This window comes from Eretmochelys imbricata, chromosome 10 (assembly GCF_965152235.1).
Source record: "Eretmochelys imbricata isolate rEreImb1 chromosome 10, rEreImb1.hap1, whole genome shotgun sequence".
In the NCBI taxonomy this organism is placed as follows: domain Eukaryota; kingdom Metazoa; phylum Chordata; order Testudines; family Cheloniidae; genus Eretmochelys; species Eretmochelys imbricata.
In genome coordinates this window covers 58670539-58682599 of record NC_135581.1, presented here as the reverse complement: position 1 = coordinate 58682599, position 12061 = coordinate 58670539, and the positions used below count along the sequence as shown (strand labels likewise).

Here is a 12061-nt window from a genome sequence, read left to right as displayed (position 1 = left end):
GCTGGTTAGAATAGGCAATATAAGCTTTGTTGAGTGTATTGTTGTGTGTATTTGTTGGGAGATAGAAGACCAGAGAGAACTAGATAGTCCTATGTGTCCGGTGATCTCATGGACTGTTGCCAAATGCTTATGACTATATCATGAGTCTGTTGGTTTGGTGGGTTGTTTTTTGTTTTTTTTTTTAAAGGCCCAGGACCTTGAGCCATGGGATTAGGTGAGAATCACAGCTTTCCTTTTTTAAAATGAAATAAGTTTCTAGTCCTCCTGGCTGTAGAGAAAAACTTGAAAACGTGACCCCCTAAAGGCTCAAACCCACAAAGCTACATAAAAAGAATCCCAAATGTATCTAATGTGTTTAAGCCAATCACGATTTTTTTTAAATTCAGGGTAAGCAAATAAGAAGCTGCTGCCTCCGCAAATCATGTGCAAAGTTTGAACCTGTGTGCTTCAGATATTTATTGGCTTTTACAAACATTTTAAAATCAGATGGTGTTCTAAAACTAGGATAATGCTATTTTTAAAATGTTCCACTTATTGGCCTCAGCCATGGTAACTTAGCTGGCTGTCTAAGTACTGCGTGCAAAACACTTACACAGGCATTTTTGGTGGCTGCAGAATTTGGCTGGCAACTACAATAATGGCTTTTCTGTCTTTCTGAGCCCTTTCCCGCTCACTATTTAGAGAACCTGTCTTTAAAGAATGAAAAGATCTTAGGAAGAGGAAGAACTGCCGCTCAGCATTTGAGATATGTGTAAATTGCTGCCCCCTCACAAGAATGTATGTTGTTGTAAACAACGGCTGCAGCAGTTCATTTTACTATAGGGAAAGAAAAGATAATGGCTCAATTAATACATGACCTCATTCCATACAGTGAAAAAAATGTTTAAAGTGCTTTAGGAGCAGTCTTCAGTTCTCACTTCTGTCCACCATTAATATTGCATTATCTAGTGTTGACAACCTACAGGGATCTGTAAAATGATAAAAATGAAGATATCTCCTGCCCTAAAGAAGTAGTACTCCAAAGGCAAGTATAGGGACACACTAGGAAATCCAGAGCTTGGGATAACTTAGGTTCTTAAAAGATCATTTGATTGTATGTATCTTTAACATAATCACTCCTTGTGGGCCTCCTGGAAGAACTGTATTTTTAAAAGGGATGTAAATGTGCAGAAGGTAGTGAGATGGTGAGGAAATCAAACGGAGGCTGGCATAGAAAAAATGCATGCAGATGGCTATGGGAAACAAGGCAACAGGGGTAAAATCCTGGCCCAACTGAAGTCAATGGCAAAGCTTCCATTGGCTTCAACAGGGCAAGGATTTCACCCTGGACTGGCACCAATGGTTGGGCAGAGAGGGTGAGGGCAATATGACAGGAAACCAAACCCATGAGGTAGGTGGCAAGAGCCGAGTCATGAAGAGCTGAGAAAGCGAGGAGGAGCCCTGTAAACTCAAAGTAGTGGAAGCCCATGAGGAAATACAAATAGGTGGTGACATGGTCAACTCAATTGCTGAGGAAGGTCCCATTTGGCAGCTAAAGTTTGACCGATGGGGTGGATGGAAAAAAAGGGTGTCAATGAGGTCAGAGAGGAGAAGGTTGCAATAACTGAAAAGGGACACGATCGGGGCCTGGTTCATTAAAAAGCACCTAATAGAAACAACCAATCTTGTTAGAAATCCCTCCATCAAGCAAGCTGTTGAAGAGTATCAACCAGTGCAAGCAGATAAGCCTAAAGGGACCATGGCAAAATGTTCCAAATCTGGATCTTGTGCTCAGTATGATTTTTTTCCCCTTCAGTGCATTGGTTCTCAAAGTGTGGTTCATAAACCACCAATAGTCTGGAGAACTTTTCCTAACGAGCCATTGAGAACCATGTATTGGGGGATTAGGAGAGGAGGTGATGCATGGAGGGATGTTTCTCTTGTAAAGTGGTGTAAAATGAGATGAAAGAGATGAAGGAAAACTGTTTTGTGCATGAGATGAGCCATGAAGGAAGGGGGATGGGGGAAGGGAATAGTGATAGTATCAGGGAAAACATGATTCATGGGATGGGAAGATGAAAGGGAAGCATAGGCATATTTTGACTTTATATTTGGGGGTGGAGGGGGACAGCTCCAGTCAGGCCAATGGGGCCATGCATGGGGTAGGCAAATTCCACACCTGTCCAAGGCTTTCAGTTTGGGGAGGGGCAAAACTCCCTGGTCTCCCCAAACTATGCCCATGAAGGGAAGATGGTCTTTGCACACACATGACATTTTAAAACAATTCTCAAAGTGCCCAAGAGTCTGAGACAGAAATAGAGAAGAGCTGGAGAGTACAAACTGATCAACAAAACAGTCACAAACCTCACACCTGAGCCATCAGGAAGTGACTAGTTCATATTTTGATTGATTCAAGTGCTATAGCAAGTTCTGCATGGATTCTTCTCCTCTCTAATCTGAATTAAACTCCCTGAAAGAGACAAATGTCCCCCCTTCCACTTAAAGATCCGTGAAAGGCACACTTGCAAAAATGTCTGCCTCATGGTTCCTTGGTTCTATGAGGTGAAGCCAATGGGCATGCAGACCTTCAAATGGATGGGTTGAGGGGCTTATGGAGGCCAGCTATCCATTGGCTCTTCCACTGTGGTTAGGCATTACTTGCTTGACTGAAGATTATGGAGATGCAGTCAATGCTGCTGAGTACATCAATAATTTATGTGTCAATTTGAAATATAAACTCGCTCTGTCTCCTGCTAGCAAGTCAAACCATGCACCCCAACTTGCACAGAGAAGAGCTTGTGTAATATGGCATGCTGGTGGCTTTACAGTGGGAGAAGACAAAGCATCTGGCCACCTGACCCGTATGTATTCCCCCGACTCCTTTTCCATGTGATTAATTTGGTTTTACTGAGCTAGGGTTGCCAATTTGGTTGGACGTATTTCTGGAGATTTCATCACATGACATAATCTTTATTTAAAGACTAATCTTCAATTCATGGAGACTCCAGGACAATCCTGAAGGGTTAGCAACCCTATTTTACTCCCCTTCATGCTGTGCTGCAGAAGGGAGTGAGTGGGGAACTAGGTGGACTGAAAAGTGAGTTTGGCTCAACCAGCAGATTCTGCCAAGTTCTTGACGGGGGCGTGTATTCCTCTGGATTCAATGGGCATTCCATTGCCATTATCATGAATTACACTTGTTTACTGAGAGAATAAAAGCCTTTTATCACTCCATCAATTGGGATCATATTGTCTCTCTCAGGTTAGGAGAGGGAAATGAGAGATGCAGTTTATAGCCCCGATTGAGGAAAGCATCTCTATTCAAGACAGAACTTAAGCATATGCTTAAAGTTAAGCATGTTCTGATGTGTTGTCTTGAACAGGCATGGATATAAAGTACGTTCTTCAGTGCTTCCCTGAAGCAGGGCCTAAATGAGTTAGAGATTGAAGTCAAAATATGAGAAAAAACTTTTCATCTTTGTATAGACCTAGACTTGAGCCCTCACAATGGACTCCAGCATGGAGTCACAGTCATGCACTTGGTCTCTCTTAGTCTTATTTCTTTTGTTTGTTGAATTTTTATTATTTATGAAATTGTACCAAGAATGACCTCTTCCCCCCACCCTCCATAAAGGAACGCTGCTGAAAAAGAGACAATAAAACCCAATTAATGCTGATTCTGCAAACATAAGATTTTTTTTGCAGGCAGTTGGGGAGCTTAATTAGCTTTTACCGGAAAATATTGATTGTTTACGGTATAAGCAAGAGGTTCTAGTGGTGGAGACTTGAGAAAAACCCCATGCTACAGGCACTTAAACTGGAATAACTTTGCTTTTCTTCTGATAGGTTTTATCATTAACTTGTTGGAGCTAAAATAGTAACTGCCTGTGCTAGCACCTGGAAGAGCTGTGGGACTGGAATATTCTGGCTCTGGGTATATCTGATGGCTGTAAGAAACCACATCACTGGAATATACAACTGACCTGCTGTACGTAAGAGTAGACACACAAAATATTTCCATTTTTATTTCATTAAAAAATGTGAAAACTGTTTCTGAGAAGTCTGATGCTCTGTATAACCATTGATATTACAGGACCATGTCTAAAATGTTACAGTGTTGACTTGCTGTTATAAGAATTCAGTGTTACAGGAAATCAGAAACAATATGGAACAGTTTACACTAACTCTGCATTAAAATGTTCCATCTGTTCTTGCTTTAGGTTCTTAGAGAATTGCTTTTTCATCTCAGTAATGCTTTTCACTTCCTATTAGTAAGGCTTTTAAAGGTAGGCACTGAGTTAGTATAAAACCCACAGCTTTTGAGTTTTAAGCGCCTATTAAAACTAAAGCTGTCTTGAACTACAATAAAAATTTATTTTGGCTACAAAAGACAACTTTGAAACCTAACCCATCTGTATTATTTCTCCTCCAAACAGCGCAACATCCTGTATAATAGAATATTTATCTTAAACACACACCACATACCTTTGTGAAAACAATTGTTTCAACTTAATTTATTGGGGGGGGGTGGGAGGGAGAGACAGAGCTCATATTAAAATTTCCAATATTCTATGATGCTAATGTAAATCGCTAACAGAACAGGAGTTGTAATGAAATTGTTGCAATTTTTCAAAGTAATCTGAAATCTGATGTTTGTTGCAATTGACTTTGTTACTTTTTATATATTATAACCTAAATTTTCATAAAAATCCACACATAATTACACATGGTAAATTTTCTACAAGGTAATTTTGTGTGTAAACTAGGCACACAATTGCATCCACATTATACTGACAATTTAGGCCCATACGCTGTGGTACCTACGATTCATTATAGATTTTATTGTACCAAAAAGTACTGAAAGTAATAGATTAGCTTGATCTCGCAGTCATTGCACACACAAGTTTCCCAGTGACTTCAGTGAGAGTTACCATGCATGCACATAAGGATGGCAGGATCAGGTTATAATCTCACACCAAGAGTAAATCTATCTCACTATGGAGTGTAGTCTACCCTTGATGCACACAAAATGTCCACTGAGCCTAGTGGGAGTCATGTGCACATATCAAGGAGGGAACAGACCCCTAGAATTTTAGGATCCATCCATACAATAGTTTGTCAAAGTCTCAATGGAACAGGGCCTGTTATTAGTACTCTCTAAATATTACCAATCCTGAAACTCCCATTGAGATTCCTCTCCTTCTGGTTTCCTTTTTTCCTCTCCTCAGACTGAGAGATAAGGACCCTTCTATGGTGGCATCAGCCTGTAGCACCTCTATTATCCCCAACTCCTGAATGATAACAGCGGTCTTTGTACATATTTGATAGTTAGGCAAAGCCACTGTTCTGGTTGGTTCAGCCCCCTTTATGTAGATTAAAACCATTCTCTTCAGAGTTAACCTCTTCAATAGCTTCTAGGTCACACAGATTATGGACACCAAAGAGGGACTTGTGCACTGTATGGCTTATACTACACAATCTATCTACCCATGTGTCCTAATTCATGTCCTCACAAGCCCATAGGAAATCCTACCAATATTTTTCCACATGTGCTTCTTGTGCCATGGTATTTGGTACAGCAGGTGTTAAGGGGAAAGTGACACCTCTGCTTTGGTAGTGTGATAATATGTAGATTTAGCTGGGAAGGACAGACCGTTCTGGTGTGAGTATATCCTTTCTGCTGGATGACCCAGAGGAACTTCAGTCAAGAGCTTGGCTATCGTTCCCTAAATATTTTCTGGATTGATATCTTACAGTAACATATTTTAGAATACACTTACCTCAGTAGATCCAGTAAAAGCAATTTTATCTATGCCAACATGAGAAGCTATTGCTGCGCCTGCAGTTGGACCAAATCCTGGCAAAATATTGACTACTCCCGGCGGAAAGCCAGCCTAGCAAAACAGAATTAGAGGAAACATGGTTTGTGAAAATTGACCAAGCAAACTAAACTAGACGTGCTGTGGTAGTTCCTTAGCTGCCAGGAGAGCAGGAGACATTATTCCTGTCAATTATTCTTACCTCCTTGACGAGGGCTCCCATATAAAGCGCGCTGAGTGGTGTTTGCTCTGCTGGTTTAATAACTACTGTATTGCCACAGCACAGAGCTGGGGCAATCTTCCATGCAAACATCAGCAGGGGGAAGTTCCACTGTAGGAAAAAATAAAAGTTGATAGATGGAAAAATATTGCAGTGGTGCTTTGTTTTCAAGATGTCAAGCTGCTACCTCACTGATTTCTCAGGCTTATCCTCCACATAAATCTTTCCCAGCACAAAGCAAGGGTTTTTTTTAATTACCACCATTAAGAAAGAGGCAATAGTGACCTTTCAATTCTTCTTTCTCCTCTACTCAAAGAATTATAACCTCCGCCCCCCATCTTCTCAAAAAGAATTTTGGGTTTGACGTCAATTTTTTTAATCCGAGCTTTTAATTTCATTGACTATTTTGCAATTGGCACCTCTTCCCCTCCGCCCCCCATTCAGGACAAATAGCTGCTGGCTCTGTGGTGTTCAGAAAGAACTATTTTGCATCAGTGCCAGATTATATAGATAGATTTCTAATCCTTGAATGCTTTTTAAGAACTCCAGAGCATTTCTAGGCAAACCCATACATAATTAACTGATGGGATTATAAGAAATAACTCCCACACACACACACACACACATCCCTCCCAATATCTCTACAGTGTCAGCACTCTGTATTATCTATTTATTTACCAAGGAAGTTTTAACATGTTTACAGATCATTACCATGGAAATATCAGAGACAAAAAGATAGTCAACTATCTGTGTCATTTTCATTACAAGTTCTTCTTGAACAATTGGTATGAAACACACAAGAAAAAGAGAGACAATAAATTGATCCAGACAAATTATCTGCTGGTGTAAGCGACTCCATTGACTTCAACTGAAGGATGCCAATTTACTGCAGCAGAAAATTTGGCCCATTGTATTTATTTGCTGAACAAAATGGGTTAGGATTCCATCTGGTAGCAATCATCAAATGTATCGGGCCTTCTGCATTTGGGCCTGATCCTGCAAATACTTATGCATGTACATTATTTTACTCACATGAGCAGTCCCATTGATTTCATGTGAGTAAAGTTATTCACATCTGCGGTTGCAGCATTGAACTCATAGATGTAACTACAATAATCTCACTTGGAAGAAAATAGAAATATCAGTCATGAAGAGTCAGCCACTAGCTAGAAGGTGTTACTGCCTGATGCACATCAGCTGCCACTCTCATAGACCTCTCGCTGGACCCTGGCAAGCTTGAAAAAATACACAAATGTCTTTCCTTCACCAAACACCCAATTTTTTCCCCCCTCAGTTGTTTATAAACTTTGGAGACAGAGTGATGTTTTAATTCCATCACCAGTATATAAGCCTGGGAGTGGAGACATTGGGCCAACAGTATGCTGACAGCCTGCACTTCTGTCGCCTCTTGCGGTAAAGCTCTGAAGAGTTGTATAGTGCAAAATGTGGCAGGGTGAAAATAGGCATTCCTAGTTAGGAACCTTGCAAGGTCTTTCCTCATTCTTCTCCAGGAAGGTTTTGCTACGTAAGACACTAAAAATCAAAATAAATACAGCTTCAACCTACGTCTCTGCACAAAACATATGTAACGGATTATGTGTTTGGACTGTGCTGTTAGTGCCTAATTTACAGCTCGATCCTGGCCTAGGACATATCTACCTACTGGATCTCCTCTCTCCTTATGTCAGGATGCCACAGCTGTGATCAGCAGAGGCACCTGAGCTGGATCCCCCTCCATTTAAAAGAGAGGAGCTCAGCAATAGAGCGTTCTCCATGAGGGGAATCTCAGGTCTGAGAAAAGCTTTGCACCCCTAGCCCCAAATGGCCCGGGTTTGTTAACTTTCAGGGTATGCTGCAGGATTCAAGGCTACAGTGGAGGGTAGGTTTTGATGGGGGTTAGATGTGGAGCAGGGAGGGGAGTTTTGTGCAGTGGTGGCTGTTTAGTTTTATTTTTGTAGTACATTGCAGGGGTGGTTAAAGCCTTGGATAAGGTTCCCCTTTATACTTTTGTACAAATCTAAATCAAGTAAATAAATCCTATATTCTTTAAGATCTTGGGCACCTCCAGCAGAGTGTTCAGTATCCGCAGTGCCCAGTCACTTCAGCAGAACATGTCCATTGAGGGCACTGAGCAGCTCCCAGGAAATTAAGGGCATTAAGGTTCTGATCCTGCAATCACCTACTCACATGCTTAACTTTACACAAGTTTATTGCCATTGAAGTCACTCATTCCGCAGAGCTGCTCATGTGACTAGAAGTTCAGAACATGTGTAGGTGCTTGCAGGATGGGGCTTAGACTGTGAGCTCCTTCCCATGGTGTTCATATAGAGTGCCAGCCACAAGAGTCACCCGTTACAAAGAAATATAGTAATAAATAGTAAGAGAAAAAAGGCCTTGACACTGTTAAAAATCATCTTTTTTGGGTTGCTCCTTTTTATTGAAATTGCTGCGTATTACAAACACACCCTGGCCGCTCAGGGGCTTGCGGTAGACATGAAGAAAACAAAAACCAACATCAACAAAAAATTCTTGATTAGTTCCCCAATGCTTTGTAAAGGAAAAGCTTCCGCACCATATTTTAATAGCTGTACATGAGCCTCCCATTGAAATTTCTCCCAGAAACCATTAACCAGTACTTTTGAAAAGAATGCTTGTTCAATGGAGTTCCCATGCAATGTATCACAGGAGTTTGCCGAGGATGCATACAGGGGGGTGGGGGGGGGGAGGAGAAGGAAAGAAAGAGTATTAAATTTAATGAAATAATAAGTGTCCTTCTCTCTTGCAACAAATACAATAAACCCTTCATGTTTTTAATAATCTGCACAAAGTTAACTGTAATGACGTGTCTTCTGGAGTTTCTTCTTTTCTAAAAGCTTTGTAAAAAGAAATACCAGGAAAGAACAGAATTAAAATACATAACATTGTCCCAGGAACTTGGAGGCGTCTGTTAAATTGCAGTAAAAACTAACTAAATAAAAAATGACTGCCACAGCAAAGCATCAATTTTCCATAAGTTGTGTGAACATCCATAACCAATGACAGCATATTAACACTGTGTTTTGCTTTGCTTGTTTTAATCATGAGAATTCTATGACTTGAGAACTTAACTCCTAATACCAGAGCTAAAACCCTATTAGCGTGTTCAAATAAGCATTTGCAGGGAGACTGTTAAAGATATGTCAACAATATGAGCTCAGCTTTTTTTCGTAATGGAAAACACACATAGCTGAGGTCCATGTTTTATGTGTCTTTTAAAGAGAACTGGTTCAAATGAAAATAAATACAAGGCACTAGCAGAGATACTCACAGGGATGATCTGTCCACACACTCCGATGGGTTCATGTCTTGTAAACGTAAAATAATCTCCATCTGAAACAGATGAGAATGGTTACTCTCAAGAGCAGTTTGACTTGGCAGAACAAAAAAAAGGGGAGGGGGGAGAGCTTTAAGGATCAGCCTTTGATGGCAGTAAAAGAAATAGTTACTGAAATATCTTTCGTGAGCCAGCGTGGGAAATCTGGAGCAACCCAATTGTTTGCACCACATGCAAAGGTGACAGGCTTGGTTCCTTGGGAAAGAGGACAATCTGTGCACAAAGGGTATGTCGACACTGCAGTTAGACACCTCTGGCTGGCCTGTGCCAGCGGACTCAGGCTTGTGGGGCTTGGGCTAAGGGGCTGTTCACTGCAGCACGAGTTCTGGGACCCTCCCACCTTGCAGGGTCCGATAGCCTGGCTCCAGCCCAAACCTGAATGTCTACACTGCAAATAAACAGCCCCTTAGCTGGAGCGCGAGTCAGCTGGCACTGGCATCCGCGGGTTTTTAATTGCAGCGTAGACATACCCACAGAGGTTTTGGCAGTGACCTCAAAGGAAGCCATTTACTTACCTCCTCTGCTTCCAGGCTCGAAGAAGAGAAGAAAAAAGGAATCCTCTGAATCACTGAGGAAGAGCTCTGTGTGGCTTGAGAGCTTGACTCTCTCTCCCCCAACTGAAGTTGGTCCAATAAAAGATATTCCCTCACCTACCTTGTCTCTCTGAATCACTGACAATTATTTTTAGAGCCTTGAAAACCAAGATGGCAAAAAACAAATGTGGTAGGTACCAGGCTTTAGAATGAGACCTATGCCCAGCCTGAAGGTTTCATTTAGTGGGGGGCAGACTCCTGAGCTAAATCACTACAGTGAAGGGGGTGAGCTGACTCATTTCAAGAAGTAAACAGAAACCTGAAAGCTCCCTGATTTGGGGGTCTGATCTTTCCTCTGTGCCAACCTTTCACATTGCCTCTGAGCTGCTGGTCTCTGAGTGGGCCTGTGTCTATAGGAACACATAGTATTTACAAATGTAGGCATCTGTTTATGCACTAGAATCACCTCAGCTAAATATGGGTAAGACTGGTGAGAAGTGTACCTGGGCTCAATCTCAGGGGAAAGGGCGAAAATTAGAGCTCGGAGTGCTTTTGGGAACCTGCAGCAAACTTTGGTCCCGTACATCTGGTAACAATAAATGGGTTAATCCAGAAAGTTTCCTGGTTTTAAATATGGGCTTCAGCTTGGCTTTAATTAAAAACAAACTTTTTTAGGTTTACTTGTTTCTGTAAGTCTATTTCATTTTGTGTAGGGGAAACATACCCATAAAGCACTACTGTACATTAATCAGCTGGGATTTGGCTTCAAAGTTTTCAAGAGACCAGAAACTGAATATTAGCTATAAAACAGTTATCAGCAGGCTATGTGCAGCAGAGGGAGACAAAAGAGGAAAAGGGTCAGTGAGAGAGAGAAAGAAAGATTAATAGAATAAGAGAGAGAAACAGAGTGTAACACAGGGGAAGGAAGAAGAAAGATGGTTGATGAATCAATTTGGTCTGCTCTGCCTAGACAGAAGGAAAAGAATAGGAGGAACTATAGAGACCGGGTTATATTTCAAATGATCAAAATGCTTTATTTGGAGCATATTTTTAAAAGAATCATAGAAGTGTGAGGTGAAAATACCAGCCTATGCTCGGTAACACCAAGATAAATGGCTCCTAGGCAGAAAACCTCAGACAACGTCACAGTAACAGGCCATCCCTGTATCATCATTACTGCACTACTTCATGCCCCCTGAGGTAAAGCTGCAGTGAACCCAAACATGGGTTGCGAAGTCAGCCAAATCATGGTTAATTTGATTGGACATAAAAGGCATGTTCTTTCCTCACTCAGAGTTTTCTTCATAGTGTTACCTCCGATGCTTGCACAGCTTCTGCCAGACTCCAGAATAACTGCCCTTTTTCGACACCTACTTTAAATGTTGGTCATCCACAGACCTCACAATTCTGGTGAAATTTTTGGGGATGTTTAATAACATTTCCTTCAGTCATCACTGCAGATGTCAAATTACCCAGAGGATGAAGGTGAAGTTGGAAATGCCAAAGGTGTATCTGTAGGCTGCCTGGTGCACACCATAAAACAAGCTTTTGCAATAGCAGAATAACTAAGTTTGACGAAGTGAATCATTTTAGCTAAACAATGATAGTTAAAAAGTCTGAATCCCATGTGCTCAGAAACTACACAGGCAACAATGAAACTTTTACAGTTTTAATATAAACTTATAAAACTAGCAGTAATGAAAACACTTCTACTTTAAGCTGGTGTGAAAATGTGCTAATTCTCACTCACTCTCCTCAGCGCTCTCCTAGTAGCTGTCAGCAGGCAGGAGACTATCAGAGTGAGGTCTGTATATCTGACACCCACACCGAGGTGACTGAAAGAAGATCCATCTATGCCAGACCACAAAGGTCTTGACTTTAATCTCTGCAGCACCTGAACCTGTCTGCAACTGCTTCAGGAGTGTGAGCTGTTGTCACTTGAGACAGCTTACTCTGAATCCCCATGGGAGGGCAGACCGGCTGTCCACTAGCTCTGGCCATCCCTCCTGAAGGACAAGCTTCCCACTGGGATCTCCTTAAATCAGCTAAATTAGCCCTGGTGAATTAGCCCTGGTAGACAAGGCTCTGGTATGCTGTACTGCGGCTGTTATTAGACATCTTTGTGTGCATTATTAGC

General features: G+C 41.4%; 1 protein-coding gene across 2 annotated transcripts in view; it reads right to left on the bottom strand.

The window, feature by feature from the left end:
• The window catches only part of ALDH1A2 (aldehyde dehydrogenase 1 family member A2), a 65124-nt gene that overhangs the window by 16974 nt on the left and 36089 nt on the right, over positions 1-12061 (bottom strand). The window contains exons 5-7 of one of the 2 annotated variants that reach the window (XM_077828029.1): positions 9326-9387; positions 6001-6129; positions 5760-5873 (exon numbers count right to left, since the gene is read on the bottom strand). In XM_077828029.1, coding sequence (XP_077684155.1) covers positions 5760-5873; positions 6001-6129; positions 9326-9387 — 305 coding nt within the window. The remainder of the gene's footprint in view (positions 1-5759; positions 5874-6000; positions 6130-9325; positions 9388-12061) is intronic. The other variant, XM_077828030.1, reaches the window with a different exon arrangement.